Here is a 14735-nt window from a genome sequence, read left to right on the forward strand (position 1 = left end):
CAGAGAAGTGGGGAGATTGACACGCACTCCACATTTAGGGGGTGAAAGATGTGGGACTCAGACAAAGGTCTCCTGACTGCCATCCCTGGGCTCTGTGCTCTTGAACAGAGTGGAATGATTGTTTTCTTTTGAAACCCGCTTTAGTTCCAGATGAGCAAACAGAAACAAAGCCTAGATTCTTTCTTTTGTGATTTGGTGAGTTCATCTGTGAATAAGGGGAATGGGCCAAGTGGTTTACAGGAGCCTTTAATTTGTGAATAGTGTAGAACATAGAATTCTCTATGAATAGTAATGCATTTTGTAGTCCATTTTGGAAATCTGAGATTTGGAAATATTATTCCCTATACAAGATGGGAATTTTCACATGGACCTATCATGGAAAGGCCATTGCAAGACAGACTGAGGGATCCTTCTGATTCTATACCTTGACCATAAGAGTATTCAGTTGACTTTGTTTACATTTTCTATTGGAAAAATACATGTAGATAATTGAGTAAATTTGCACATGTATTCATTTTTATATGAATTAACATGAACTTACATAATTAACTTTGATGCATATATCTTTTGGAAATTCTCACTTGTGTGATATGCAGATGGGCACTAGAATATTAGGTATATTCTAATAAGAAATTAGAAGATAAAATGATGTTCATCTCTCAGGTAATACTATGAATCAATTAAGTTGTTTGAAATAAATGTGTGTACTTCACAGAGACTTAAAATACAATATTTTGGTATTTGAGAACTTCTCAGGAAACATGTATATTATGATAGTATTTAGGTAATTTTTCAAGAAAACTGTTTATGAATACATAAACCAATACTGATATTGTGGAAACATTGACAGGAAAATACATCCACCAAATTCTTGACAGTGTTTGCCTTTGGGCAACTGAAGTGAAAAATAAAGGAATCATGCAGGGATAGCAAAAACCCTTAAATTTATCAATAATAAATGAGTTCTGAAGCAAGTGTGATTAAATATTTATATGTTTAATATGAGTAGTAGTTAATAATGGTAGTAATGATAAATGTTAACATTAATGGAACATTTACTACATTCCTGGCAATGGTTCTTTCTATCCTAGCTATGTGTTAGTATGACCAAAGGATTTATATGTAGACATTCTGCTTTAATTGGTTCTAGGTTGTAACCAGCACATCAGTAAGTTTTTAAAGACCAACAGGTAATTATAATGACCAACTAGCATTGAGAACCACTGTCTAAGCACTTTATCATTATTATTTAATTTGATTTCTTATAGCAACCCATTAAGGTAGGTTTAGTTAATATAACCATGTTACAGATGAGTGAACTACCCAGGTATTTGTAATAGTATTCCCTGTTATTTTTACACTTGCGTTTTTCCCAAATTACCTCATTTTTCCAGTAATTTTATCAAGAGAATGTTGGTTTACAATGTTATCTAATTTTGGGTGTACATTGATATTTATCAGTTTCTGAAGTCTTCATCATGCTCACTGCCAATAGTCTAATTTTTGTCTGTCACCATGCATATATGCCCATTTACCCCTTTCGCCTGCCCCCAAACCCCCTTCCCCTCTGGTAACTGCTAATCTTTTCTCTTTATCCATGTATTTGTTATCTTCCACATATGAGTGAAATCATGCAATGTTTGTCTTTCTCTGTCTGGCTTATTTTGCTTAACATCATACACGCAAGATCCATCCATGTTGTTGCAAATGTGATGATTTTGTCTTTTTTATTGCTGAATAGTATTCCATGTATATGTACCACATCTTTTTTATCCGTTCATATGTAGAAGGGCACTTGGGTTGCTTCTATGTCTTGGCTATTGTGGATAATGCTGCAATGAACATAGGGGTGCATAAATCTCTTTGGATCATTGATTTCAAGTTCTTTGGATAAATACCCAGTAGTGGGATAGCTGGATTCCATGGTATTTCTGTTTTCAGTTTTTTGAAAAATCTCCATACCATTTCCCATGGTGGCTGCCCCAGTTTGCATTTCCACTAGCAGTGTATGAGGGTTCCGTTTTCTCCACAACCTCTCCAACATTTGTTGTTTTTTGTCTTGGTAATTACAGTCATTGTGAGAGGTGTAAGGTGATATTTCTTTGTAGTTTTGATTTGTATTTCCCTAATAATTAGTGATGCTGAACATCCTTTCATGTGCATATTGGCCATCTGTATACCTTCTTTGGAAAAATGTCTGTTCATATCCTCTGCCCATTCTTTGATTGAGTTGTTTTCTTGTTGTTGAGTTGTATGAGTTCTTCATATATTTTGGAGATCAGCCCCTTGTCAGATAAATGATTTGCAAATATTTTCTCTCAGTTACTGGGTTGTCTTTTCATTTTGTTCATGGTTTCCTTTGATTTGTAGAAACTTTTTAGTGTGATGTAGTCCCATTTGTTAACTTTCTCTTTTTTTTTCCCTTGCCAAAGTAGACATGGTGTTTGAAAAGATGCTACTGAGACCTATGTCAAATAGTGTACTGCCTATATGTTCTTCTAGGAGTTTTGTGGTTTCAGGTCTTACATTCAAGTCTTTACTTTATTTTGAGGTAATTTTCGTGTATGGTGCAAGATAATGGTCTACATTCATTCTTTTTCATGTAGCTGTCTAGTTTTCCCAAAACCATTTATTCAAGAGACTTCCCTTTCTCCATTGTATGTTCTCGGCTCCTTTCTAGAAGATGAACTGTCCATAGATGTGTGATTTTCTTTCTGGTCTTTCAATTCTGTTCCATTGATCTATGTGTCTGTTTTTGTGCCAGTACCGTGCTGTTTTGACTATTATAGCTTTGAGGTATATTTTGAAGTCAGGGATTATGATGCCTCCGGCTTTGTTCTTTTTCCTCAGGATTGCTTTGGCCATTTGGGGTCTTTTGTTGTTTCATATACATTTTAGGATTCTTTGTTCTATTTATATGAAGAGCGTCATTGGGATTCTGACTGGGATTGCGTTGAATCTGTAGATTGCTTTAGGTAGTATGGACATTTTAACTTTGTATTCTTTGGACCCATGAACATGGAATATCTTTCCATTTTTTTTAAGGCTTCTTCAATTTCTTTCAATAATGTCTTATAGTTTTCAGTGTACAGGTCTTTCACCTCTTTGGTTAAGTTTATGCCTAGATATTTTATCCTTTTTGTTGCAATTGTAACTGGGATTGTATTCTTGATTTCTCTTTCTGCTAGTTGATTGTTAGTGTATAGAAATGCAGCTGAATTTTAAAAGTTGATTGTGTATCCTGTAACTTTGCTGTAGTTGTTTATCATTTCTAATAGTTTTCTGATGGATTCTTTAGGGTTTTCTAAATATAGAATCATGTCTTCGGCAAATAGTGAGAGTTTCTCTTCTTTGTTTCCATTTTGGATTCCTTTTATTTCTTTTTCTTGTCTAGTGGCTCTGGCCAAAACCTCCAGTACTATGTTGAATAGGGGCAAGGGTGGGCATCCGTGTCTTGTTCCTGTTCTCAGAGGGATGGCTTTCTGTTTTTCACCCTTAAGTATGATGTGGGCTGTGGGTTTGTCACACATGGCCTTTATTATGTTGAGGTAATTTCCTTCTATATCCATTTTATTGAGAGTTTTTATCACAAATGGATGTTGGATCTTGTCAAATGCTGTCTCTGCATCTACTGAGATGATCACGTGATTCTTATTCCTCATTTTGTTAATGTGGTGTATCACGTTGATTGATTTTCAGATGTTGGACCATCCCTGCATCCCTGGAATAAATCCCACTTGATCGTGGTGTATGATCCTTTTAAGGTATTGCTGTATTCAGTTTGTCAATATTTTGCTGAGGATTTTTGCATCTATGTTCATCAGTGACATTGACCTGTAGTTTTCCTTCTTTGTGTTGTTCTTGTCTGGTTTTGACATCAGGGTAATGTTGGCCTCATAGCATGAGTTAGGAAGCATTCCATCTTCTTCATCTTTTTGCAACAGCTTGAGAAGGATGTGTATTAAATCTTCTTTGAGTATTTGGTAGAATTCTCCAGAGAAGCCATCTGGTCCTGACCTTTTGTTTTTGGGGAGGTTTTTGATGACTGTTTCAATCTGTTTATTTGTGATTGGTTATTCAGATTCTTTTTTTTCTTCTTGATTCAGTTTTTGGAGGCTGTATGAATCTAAGAATTTATCAGTTTCTTCTAGATGGTCCAATTTGTTGGCATATAATTTTTCATAATATTCTCTTACAATCCTTTGTATTTCTGCAGTATCCTTTGTAATTTCTCCTCTTTCATTTCTAATTTTTTTATTTGAGCCTTCTCTCTCTTTTTATTAATGAGTCTGGGAAAGGTTTGTCAATTTTGTCTATCTTCTCAAAGAACCAGGTTTTAGTTTCATTAATCCTTTCTACTGCTTTTTTTTTTAAGTCTCTATTTCATTTATTTCTCCTCTTATTTTTACTATTTCCTATCTTCTGCTGACTTTGGGCTTTGTTTGTTCTTCCTTTTCTAATTCTATTAGGTGCAGTTTAAGATTCATTATTTGAGATTTTTCTTGTTTGTTGAGGTGGGCCCATATTGCTATGAATTTCCCTCTTATGACAGCTTTTGCTTCATCCCCTAAGAGTTGGTATATTGTATTTTCATTTTCGTTTTTCTCCAGGTATTTTTTAGTTTCCAAGTTAAGTCATTTTTCACCTGATAAGAGAAATGAAGACCCAATTGCGTTCAGGGAGCTGAATTTAGGAGAAATGCAATACCTCTTTGTAGGAAGGATTGACTTAAAAAGCTCTTAAACTGGGACAGGCAGGCCATATTAAGGATTCAGGCCTGGACTTTCTTCTGAATTTCTCAACTATTCATAAGAGGTTGGATTGGAGGGAAAAACAACGCTTCACAAATGTTTAGGATTAGAAACATATGTAAGAATTTTCACCAAGCCACTACAAAAACAGCAAAAAATGATATTAACCTCGGATGTTTCCCTGAGATTGCGTAGCAATGATAAAAAAATAACCTGGCAAAAAATGAAAGATAGATGCAGATTGTTCATCAAAATGTAATTATTGCTTAATCATTGGTGCATTGTAAATTAATGCCACCTTTTGGATCAGTGATGCTATATGACTCTGTGCATTTACCAAAAACTTATTTATCAAATGTGAAGTTCATCAAGGCCAAATATTTATACATTTGAATTATTTTGAAAAGACTTTGAGCAGACACTCACACATTTGAGTGGGCGCTTATACCCATGGAAGATGGATGTCATACAATCAAATAAAAAGGAATCCAGGAGGATCATTGGCATATAAAATGCTACATGATTGTGAGCATTCTATTTTAATTTAGAATCTAGCTAGTGGTGTTTTAGCTCATCTAGGGCTATATTCCAAATTAATGACATTTCTTGCACTGCATTTGGATAAGATAAAGTACACATGACTGCTTCTTAGTGTCCTTTAATTTGTATACTTTTTTTTCTTAAGAGAATGACATTTCTTATTTTTAATTTTTCCTTCGAAAGTAGGGTGCAGATATTTTACTGTGTTCATGGATTTGTTATCTCAAATGTCCTTCCTTATCTAATAATCTTGGCTCAGTGGTTCTAAAGTGAGTGTATGTAGAAACAGGTGAATAGTCCTGACATCAGTAAGGAATGAGTTCTAAAGACAGTTCATAACTGAGAAATATCTCTGAAGGTAATGGGGTGTAAGGTTTCAAGTGTGAATAGTTTTGAATTGCTTGAATGCAAAATATTAACCTTTGGCTGGGTGCCTCTTCACTGTGTTTTGTTTATTCAACACTGTCTGCTTTTTTAAAAGGTGTCATATCTAGATGGGACCACAGAATCTAACAAGTGTCTTAGAATTCCACCTCCTCGGTTTCTCAGATGATCTGGAATTGCAACCCCTACTCTTTGGGCTTTTTCTAACCATGTACCTGGTCACCGTGTTTGGGAACCTGCTCATAATCCTGACTGTCAGCTTTGACTTCCACCTCCACACCCCCATGTACTTCTTCCTTTCAAACCTGTCTTTGGCTGACATCAGTTTCAGCACCACTACAGTCCCCAAAATGCTGGTTAACCTCAAGACACACAGCAAATCCATCACCTATGCAGGCTGCTTAACTCAGGTGTCCTCATTTTCTCTTTTTGTATGTTTAGACAGTCTACTCCTGACCGTGATGGCCTATGACCGGTTTGTGGCTATTTGTCATCCTTTGCACTATCCAGCCATCATGAACTTCCACCTCTGTGGCTTGTTGGTCCTGGTGTCATTTTTCGTCAGTCTGTTGGACTCCCAGCTGCACTACTTGATGATGTCACAGCTTACCTTCTGTGCAGATGTGGAAATCCCTCATTTCTTCTGTGACCCTCCTCAACTCCTCAAACTTGCCTGTTCTGACACTTCCAGCAATAACATATTAATCTATTTTATTGGTACCATCTTTGGTGGTGTTCCACTCACAGGGATCCTTTACTCTTATACTCGAATTATTTCCTCCATACTGAGGATCTCATCATCAGGTCTGAGGTACAAGGCTTTCTCTACCTGTGGCTCTCACCTGTTAGCTGTTTGCTTATTTTATGGAACAGGCCTTGGGGTGTACCTCGGTTCCAGTGTCTCATCTTCCCTGAGGAAGGAAGCAGTGGCCTCGGTGATGTACACTGTGGTCACTCCTATGCTGAACCCCTTCATCTATAGCCTGAGGAATAGTCACATCAAGAATGTGTTGTGGAGGATTGTCAGCAGAATAGCCTAATCTCAATACTTGTGCTATCTTTTGGTTCATATGCCTGGAAAATGCAGCAAAACCAAACAGTATAACAAGAAATTCTGAGTCTGCAGTCATATAGTGTATATGTACCTATACAGCTCTCTGCTTTCAATTTACACAATTTTCCCTCTTACTGTAGCTGTAATAAAGCTTGGAGATTATTTTGGACTCCCTACTTAAGTCATAGCCCCCCTAGGATTATACGGCACACATCTGTATACCCTTTCACTTTCCTGACACATTACCCAAGACTCTTGGTCACGAGCAGTCTTGTTTCTGTCATTGAAAAATAATCACAGCTCTCTCTTTCTTGTTATTTTTTGTTTCTATCCTTTTCCCAAGATTTTTTTCTATATGTTAGGAGGATCTAAACCCTACCTTAAGGACGAAGATATCTACTATATTTTTGCTCCTTAATGATCTTCGTCAGATTCTTGAGAAAGCAGAGTGATAATTAAATTTCCTGTCCAAACCAGGGTAGTATTTTTAAATTTAAATTTGGCACTATTAATACTGAGTTTGAATAAACAATTATCAATTGAGACTTTCCTGGGAAAACTAGAATGTATGATTCCCAAGGAGAAAATGGGAGAGGACAACAGGAGCAAAGGAAATTCTCAATTTCCCTGATAATTCTCCCTCCCATTTCATCTAATATCTCGCTAATCACATAACATAGCCAGACACAAAGGGACAAGTGCTGTATGACTCCAGTTATAGGAGGTCTCTAGGTGCCTCAAATTCGTAGAGACAGACAGTAGGATGGTTGTTGCCAAGGACTGGGGGTGGAAAATGGGGAGTTAGTGTCTAAAGGGGACAGAGTTTCAGATTCAGAAAATGGGAATGTTCTGGAAATGGATGGTGGTGATGGTTGCACAAAAATGTGAATGTACTTAATGCCACAGAACCGTACGCTTACAAATCGTTAAGATGGTAAATTTTATGTTATTTTACCACAATAATAATAAAATGATCTCCTGTCAGAAACGAGGAACATGTTACTCCACATGGTGGGTATGTTACTCAGCCCTCAGCAATCAAGCCCTATAGGGATCTGTCTCAGTTGCAGGAAGTCACCTTAAATAAGGTCATGCCTACTTCCTTAGGCAGGCCATTCCTGATGACTCTTCAATGCAGGTGTAAACATTTAGCCCTTTGGCCCTAATTCCAGCTGACTCCAAGGGATTATCCTAGCTCCAGAGCTCCCTGGTGGTTTTTGGAGGCCTTTGAAAGGCTTCAACTTGGCTTGACTTTTTCCACTGTTCTTGCTTGCTACAAAGAGTTTGCCAAACTGTAAAGTCTGAGGGAACAGTCCCACTGGACTGCCCTCACTTCAGACCAGTTGGCTACATTTTCAGGGACTCCCTCACATTCAATATTTTGCTAGAATGATTCAAACTGTGGGGACTCCCACAGATTTGATAATGGACTGGATTGGCTCACAGAACTCAGGAAACCATTGGACTTATGATGACAGTTTTGTTATAGCAAAATGATACAAATTAGAATTATCCAAAGGAAGATACACATAGGGCACATATGTACGGAGGGCCTCCATATGTAAAGCTTCTTGTCCTTTCCCCATGGAGTCCAGACACCAGAACTATTACCTCTTCCTGTCTACAATGTGTGACAATACTTAAAGAATATTGCCAACCAGGTATCTCACCTGAGCTTCAATGTCCAGAATTTTTATTGAGGCTTCATTATATAGACATGATTAGTTGAATTATTGTCCATATAGTTGAACTTGATTTCCAGACTCCCTCCCCAGAGGCTGGGCTGATATCAATTTGCCGAAAGCTGCAATGCTTTAATCACATGATTGGAATTTTCTGCATGACCAGTTTCTATCCTGAGTCATTTCATTAGCATAAAATATCACGTATGATCCACAGGATGGGAGCCCACCATGAATAACCAATCACTCCTAACACTAGGGAAATTTCAAGGGTTTAAATGTTAGCTCCCTGGAACTGGGACAAAGGCCATTACTCTTTTTAGGTGAGGATGAATTACTTACTACACATCTACCTTTCCACAGGTGTGGAATTCAGGAGGTCTGCCTCTTAAACATCCTCATGTTAATCACTGTCTCAGAGTTGGCTTCACAAAGAACTCAACTTGGGACAACTTGTTTACTAACAAAATTAATTTGAGAAGATTTTAAAGACAAATAACAAATAAACAAATAACTATTCCAAGATAATTATTTGAATAGTCAATGATGGTCTGTGAATCACAAACCCAATGCTGGTCTCCATCATGGGAAAATTCAAAGACAGGAGATGGACAATAAAAATTGAGGGGCATCAGGGAGATCCCCATAGAAAATCTTAATGAATCTGGAAACCCAAATTCAGAGATGTTTTATAGAAAGGGGGTCCAGGGTTTGAAATAATAGCTGCATGTATATTATACTTCAAAAAAGTTTATTTAAAAATATTAACACCCTAGGGTGTAAATAAAGTATGATTTAAGACTAGTAATTAATTTGGCCTCTGTCATCCTCCTGAAAAATCTCCTCCTCAAGTTGCTAGAGACAGTTGTCCAATCACAAGCACTCTCCACCCCAATTATGTCACTAGTTTGGTCAGAGCCCCTAGATTCTTCTGTTCATTAGATTTTGAAGGCACTGAGTGTGGGGATAACCTCATGGTTTAACACTGAGGATATTCTGCCCTTCCAGGAAGAGAAGGTTTCTGAAGAACTGAGGAACATTCCAAGGCTTGTCCATTAGAATAAAGAGATGACACAAACTAGTGGAAGGTGCTTTAACTTCATCTTGGCAGACACACTACTTAATTCTCATTCTTTCCACTGTCAAAATCCACCGACATATAGCTGTTCAGATTTTCCAGTGAGAGACCTACTCCCTTCTAGGTTGCTCAGGTCCCCCCAATTTTGTCATTTTATTATTAGTTTTTAAAACTTCTTCTTTGAGGTCATATTGGCTTATAATATTGTGTAAATTTCAGGTATACATTATTGTAGTTCAGTTTCTGAATAGACTGCGTCATGTTCACCACCAATAGTCTAGTTTTACCCACCACCATACATATGTGCCTCTCTACCCCTTTTGCATTCCCCCAACCCCCTTCCCCTCTGGTAACCACAAATCTGTTTTTATCCATAAATTTGTCTTCCACATGTGAGTGAAATCATACAATATTAACCTTTCTCTGTCAAGCTTATTTCGCTTAGCATAATTCCCTCAAGGTCCATCCATATTTTTGCATATGGCACAACTTTGTCTTTTTTATGACTGAGTAGGATTCTGTTGTATATATACAGCACATCTTCTTTATCTATTCATTCACTGATGGGCCCTTGTGTTGCTTCAATGTCTTGGCTATTGTGAATAATGTTGTGATGAACATGGGGATGCATAAATCTCTTTGAAGAGTGGATTTCATATTCTTTGGATAAATTTCCAGTAGCGGGATAGCTAGATGATATTTATATTTTTAAGTTTTTGATAAATCTCTATAGTCTTTTCCATAGTGATTACACCAGGTTGCCTTCCCATCAGCAGTGCATGAGGGTTCCATTTTCTCCACATCCTCTCCAACATTTGTTATTTCTTGCCTTATTAATTATAGCCATTCTGACAGGTGTAAGGTGATATCTCATTGTAGTTCTTTTTGTTTTATTTTGTTTTTGAGGAAGATTAGCCCTGAGCTAACATCTGCTGCCAATCCTCCTCCCTTTGCTGAGGAAGACTGGTGCTGAGCTAACATCCATGCCCGTTTTCCTCTGCTTTATATGTGGGATGCCTGCCACAGCATGGCTTGCCAAGTGGTGCCATGTCTGCACCCGGGATTCTAACTGGTGAACCCTAGGCTGTGGAAGTGGAACGTGTGAACTTAATCACTGCGCCACCTGGCTGGCCCCTGATTGTAGTTTTTGATTTGCATTTCTCTAATAATTAGTGATGTTGAGCATCTTTTCATGAGTCTGCTGGCCATCTGTGTATATCTTCTTTGGAAAAATGTCTGGTCATATCCTCTGCCAATTTTTTTTAAAAGTAATTTCATTGAGATCATAATGGTTTATAACATTGTGTAATTTCGGATGTACATTATTGTTTATCAATTTCTGAATGGACTTCTTTTGTTTCTCTTGTCTGAGTAGACATGGTATTCGAAGAGACTAATAAAACCAATGTCAAAGAGTATAATGCCTATATTTTCCTCTAAGATTTTTATGGTTTCAGGTCTTACATTCAAGACTTTAATCTATTTTGAGTTGATTTTTGTGCTAACAGGCCAAGGGAAGAACCTCAATGGCGCCCACCAAGGTCTGTGTCAGTACGCCTGGACCAGGTCAGAATAATGGCGCCCACCAATGTCTCAGTCTCCGGAGAGTTCCCTCCTCTCACCAAGACGCCTCCAGAGCCCACCAGGTGAGTTTCGTTTCACCAAAGGACTGTCAGCCTTCTCTCTGGTGATTTTAGGTTGCTGCAGTGAGTGAGTTTGTGCGTGGGCCCTTTAAGACCCGGGTCTTTTAGACTTTTGGCCGATAGCTTTTCTGGGGGTATCCTCACTGCAGTTAATAGCCAGAAAAGCCGGACAGTAAGGCCCTCGTCTGGGTTGGGCTGAGTCTGCAGGGTGCTTATAGCTGTATCGGCCCCTGCTCCAGACCTCACTCCTCCAGGGAGGGCTGTGTACCTTAGGGTGGCTCCCGCCTGGCCAGCTGAGAAGCTCTGCAGCTCCCAAAGGTGGCTTTTTTTCTCTCCAGTGGGAATTTCTGCCTCGTCTGCCTTAGTCAGGACTGTCCCTTGTTGTGGGGGCTCTTTTTATCCAGTTTTCAGTTTTCTCTCCAGGGTAATTTTTCCAAAAATAGTTGCAACCTGGTTGTGTTCATGGGAGAAGACAAGTTCAGAATCTGCTTACACTGCCATCTTGACGAGATCTCTCTAGACCAAATTCTCCAAAACTTTGGAGCAATACCCAAAGGGGAGAATGAATCTAGGAGTGAGTGTCATTTTCACTGAATGAATTGGGAATGTGGATCATTCCCATGACATTGGAAATTTTAACATTGCATGCAGATATTGGAATATACAGGATAAAGAAAGGATAAGTGATAAGTGATGGTGTAAATCCCACAGGTTCGTTTCCTGGGTGCAGACCTGCACCACTCGTCTGTCAGTGGCCATGCAGTGGTGGCAGCTCACATACAAAAAGGGGAAGATTGGCAGCAGATGTTAGCACAGGGCAAATCTTCCTCAGCAAGAAAAAAGAGACAAGTGTTGGCAATGATGTGGAGAAACTGGAACGTTTGCATACTGTTGATGTAAATAGGAAATGTCTTAGCCACTAAGGAACACGGTTTGGAGGTTCCCCAGGAAATGAAAAACAGAACTGATCTCTCATCCAGCAATCCCACTTCTGGGTAATTGCCCAAAAAAATTGAAATCAAGAACTTAAAGAGATAGTAGCACTCCTATGTACATTGCAGCACTATTCACAATATCCAACATATGGGAAAACCTAAATGTCCACTGAGAGATGGAATGGCTAAAGAAACTTTGATTATATACATATGTATGAAAAGACTATATATATAATGGAATACTATTCACCCTGAAAAAAAGAAAAAAAGTCTTGCCATTTGCAACAACATAGAGGAACCTTAAGGATGATATGCTAAGTGACATAAGCCAATCACAGAAAGACAAGTATTACATGATTCCACTTACATAATGTATATGCCAGGGGCTGGCAGTAGGGGGAAATAGAGAATTATTAATGAAAGAACATAAAGTTTCCATCAAGCAAGATGAATAAGCTCTAGAAATATGCTGTACAGCATTGTACCTATAGTCAACAATCATATGTGAACACTCCAAAATTTAAGAGGGTAGATCTCATGTTAAGTGATCTGTCTACAATGTAAAAAATTAGTCTTCCTTAGGGCATAAGTATTAACTGAGAGAATGGGAATATTGTCAGATTCTTGATATACAAGACCTAATTTTCCTTCAATTACTTGGCCATTTGAGTTCATTTGATGATGATAAACTCACACATTGATGTATGTTAATTTAAAATGTAAGTCTGAATTTTTTATTAAGATTACAAAACTTCGAAATCAGAAGGAAGAGTACACGTGAGATTCCTCCTGAGAAGTGGAAGGCCTCAGTTCCTACAAGGGACATTTACGTTTCCTCTGATTCTGTTCCATTAATCTCAACAAATCCTCAGAGATTGGGATAACATGGACCAATCTGGCTAATTATGAGCTCTGTGCATTGAGCTCTCCAGCCCACACAGCTCTAAATAATCAGCCTGTGTCCTGCAACCTTTCAGGTTGCTGGTCCAAGTATAGTTGGAACTGTGTGTGTGTCTTGTCTTCCCAGAGTTATTGTATGCATCCAGGGGTCTATGCCTGACTCTGTCTTCCTGCCGGCCCTGAGAATAGGGCCTGAGCCTTCACCACTCATAAGGCATGGGAAGAGCGACAGATCATCATTCCTTTGTCATGACCATGGATAGAAGCAGCACAGTCCAGTGAGTGCCCTTGGAGCTATTGGATATAGGACAGACTGTAAGAGCATTGTTTCTTTAATATTAGGATGAGTACGACAGTAGTAGATCAGAGGGCACCAATATGAAGTTTCAGCTCGGAGGCCTGTGAAGGTAATGTTCTTGGTTCTGGTGGGAATCTGAGAACACTCATTCAGAGTTTGCTTTCCTCCCACACTGGTTCCAGCTCCCACAGGCATCTCTCCTACTGGAGCAGGAAGTGAGCCCCTCTAATCTGTCCCCTAAGCTCTCAAAAACTATTCATGAAGGTGATGATGAAGATGAGTGGGGGATGATGCAAGATGACCTTGTACGTGATATTGTGAACCTTTATTAAAGATTCTCAAGTGCTATGCTCTGAACTAAGTGCTCCATATGGCTTGTTTCATTTCATGTGCATAGTCACCCCTAAGATATATGTGCACATGTTATTGTTCCTCTGCAGATGAGGAAAGGATTCTAGACCTTTAACGTAACTCGATCTGGGATAGAAAGGGATGAAGCCAGGTTTCAATCAAACTGTCTGACTCTAGACCCAGGGACCCTGGCCAGAATTCTCCCTCTACAAACCCTACCAGCCATATCCTTTCTTTGGTAGTTTCATGCAGACACCCTCTGCTCACTGTGCTCTTCTCCTTGGAGGTTACTGGTAGACGACAGTGCAGAGCGGTGGCTGGCACTTGCTGTATGAACTGTAGGAAGGATGGCTAATCACAGGCAGGAATCACAGAAAGAGCTGGATCCTGACAATTTAGAGTAGATCTCTCTCTTAACTCTGCTCATGGATTTTGACTCAGCTGTCCACTTCCTCCTCCATTCTTGTAATTTAACCTTTCTCTATTTCAAAGGGAGATGTAGTATCAAGTCTTTCAGATCCATCCATACTCAGGAAACAGGAGCTATTGAAAGATGTATAATAGGTGTGTCATTGATTAAGACCTCTGGATCTCTGCCTTAAATGTTCTGAATTTTAACAGAGTGAAGACATTAACTGCATGTGCTACAGAGATCCATAATGTAATTTTAAGTCCTATCAGCTCTACTTTTTATCTAGTGACCTGGAGCAAGCTCTTAATATGTCTGAGCCTTAACATTGTCATCAGAGTTGATTCCTGGTTGATAGCACTCCATTGAGAAAGGACAAAGTAGACAATGCACTGTCTATGCAATTAAAATGTGATAGATACACATAGGCAAAAAATTTATGCATTATTATTATTAATATTGATAACACTAAGCTTTATTCATGCCATTTGACCAAAATATTTGATGATCTGATGGTTTGGTTTTCAAAGGCTATCCAACAGACCGCTGTATTTTTCTCCCTATACAAATAGATATTGAGTGCTTGGAAGGAAATGACTGAGTCAAATTCACCTCTGATTCCCCGGATCTTACATCGTCTTTGGCACAGAGTAGGCAACAATAACAGAAAACCCTAAAATATGTTAGATATTGAGTAGACTCTTTTTTGG

General features: G+C 38.6%; 1 protein-coding gene across 1 annotated transcript; it reads left to right on the forward strand.

The window, feature by feature from the left end:
- Positions 1-5767: 5767 nt before the first annotated feature.
- On the forward strand, positions 5768-6715 carry LOC103541509 (olfactory receptor 7E178-like). Its single transcript, XM_008508340.2, has one exon. The coding sequence runs from the start codon at positions 5786-5788 to the stop codon at positions 6713-6715; it is 930 nt and encodes a 309-aa protein (XP_008506562.2). The 5' UTR covers positions 5768-5785.
- Positions 6716-14735: the final 8020 nt, after the last annotated feature.

Source organism: Equus przewalskii, chromosome 6 (assembly GCF_037783145.1).
Source record: "Equus przewalskii isolate Varuska chromosome 6, EquPr2, whole genome shotgun sequence".
Lineage (NCBI taxonomy): Eukaryota > Metazoa > Chordata > Mammalia > Perissodactyla > Equidae > Equus > Equus przewalskii.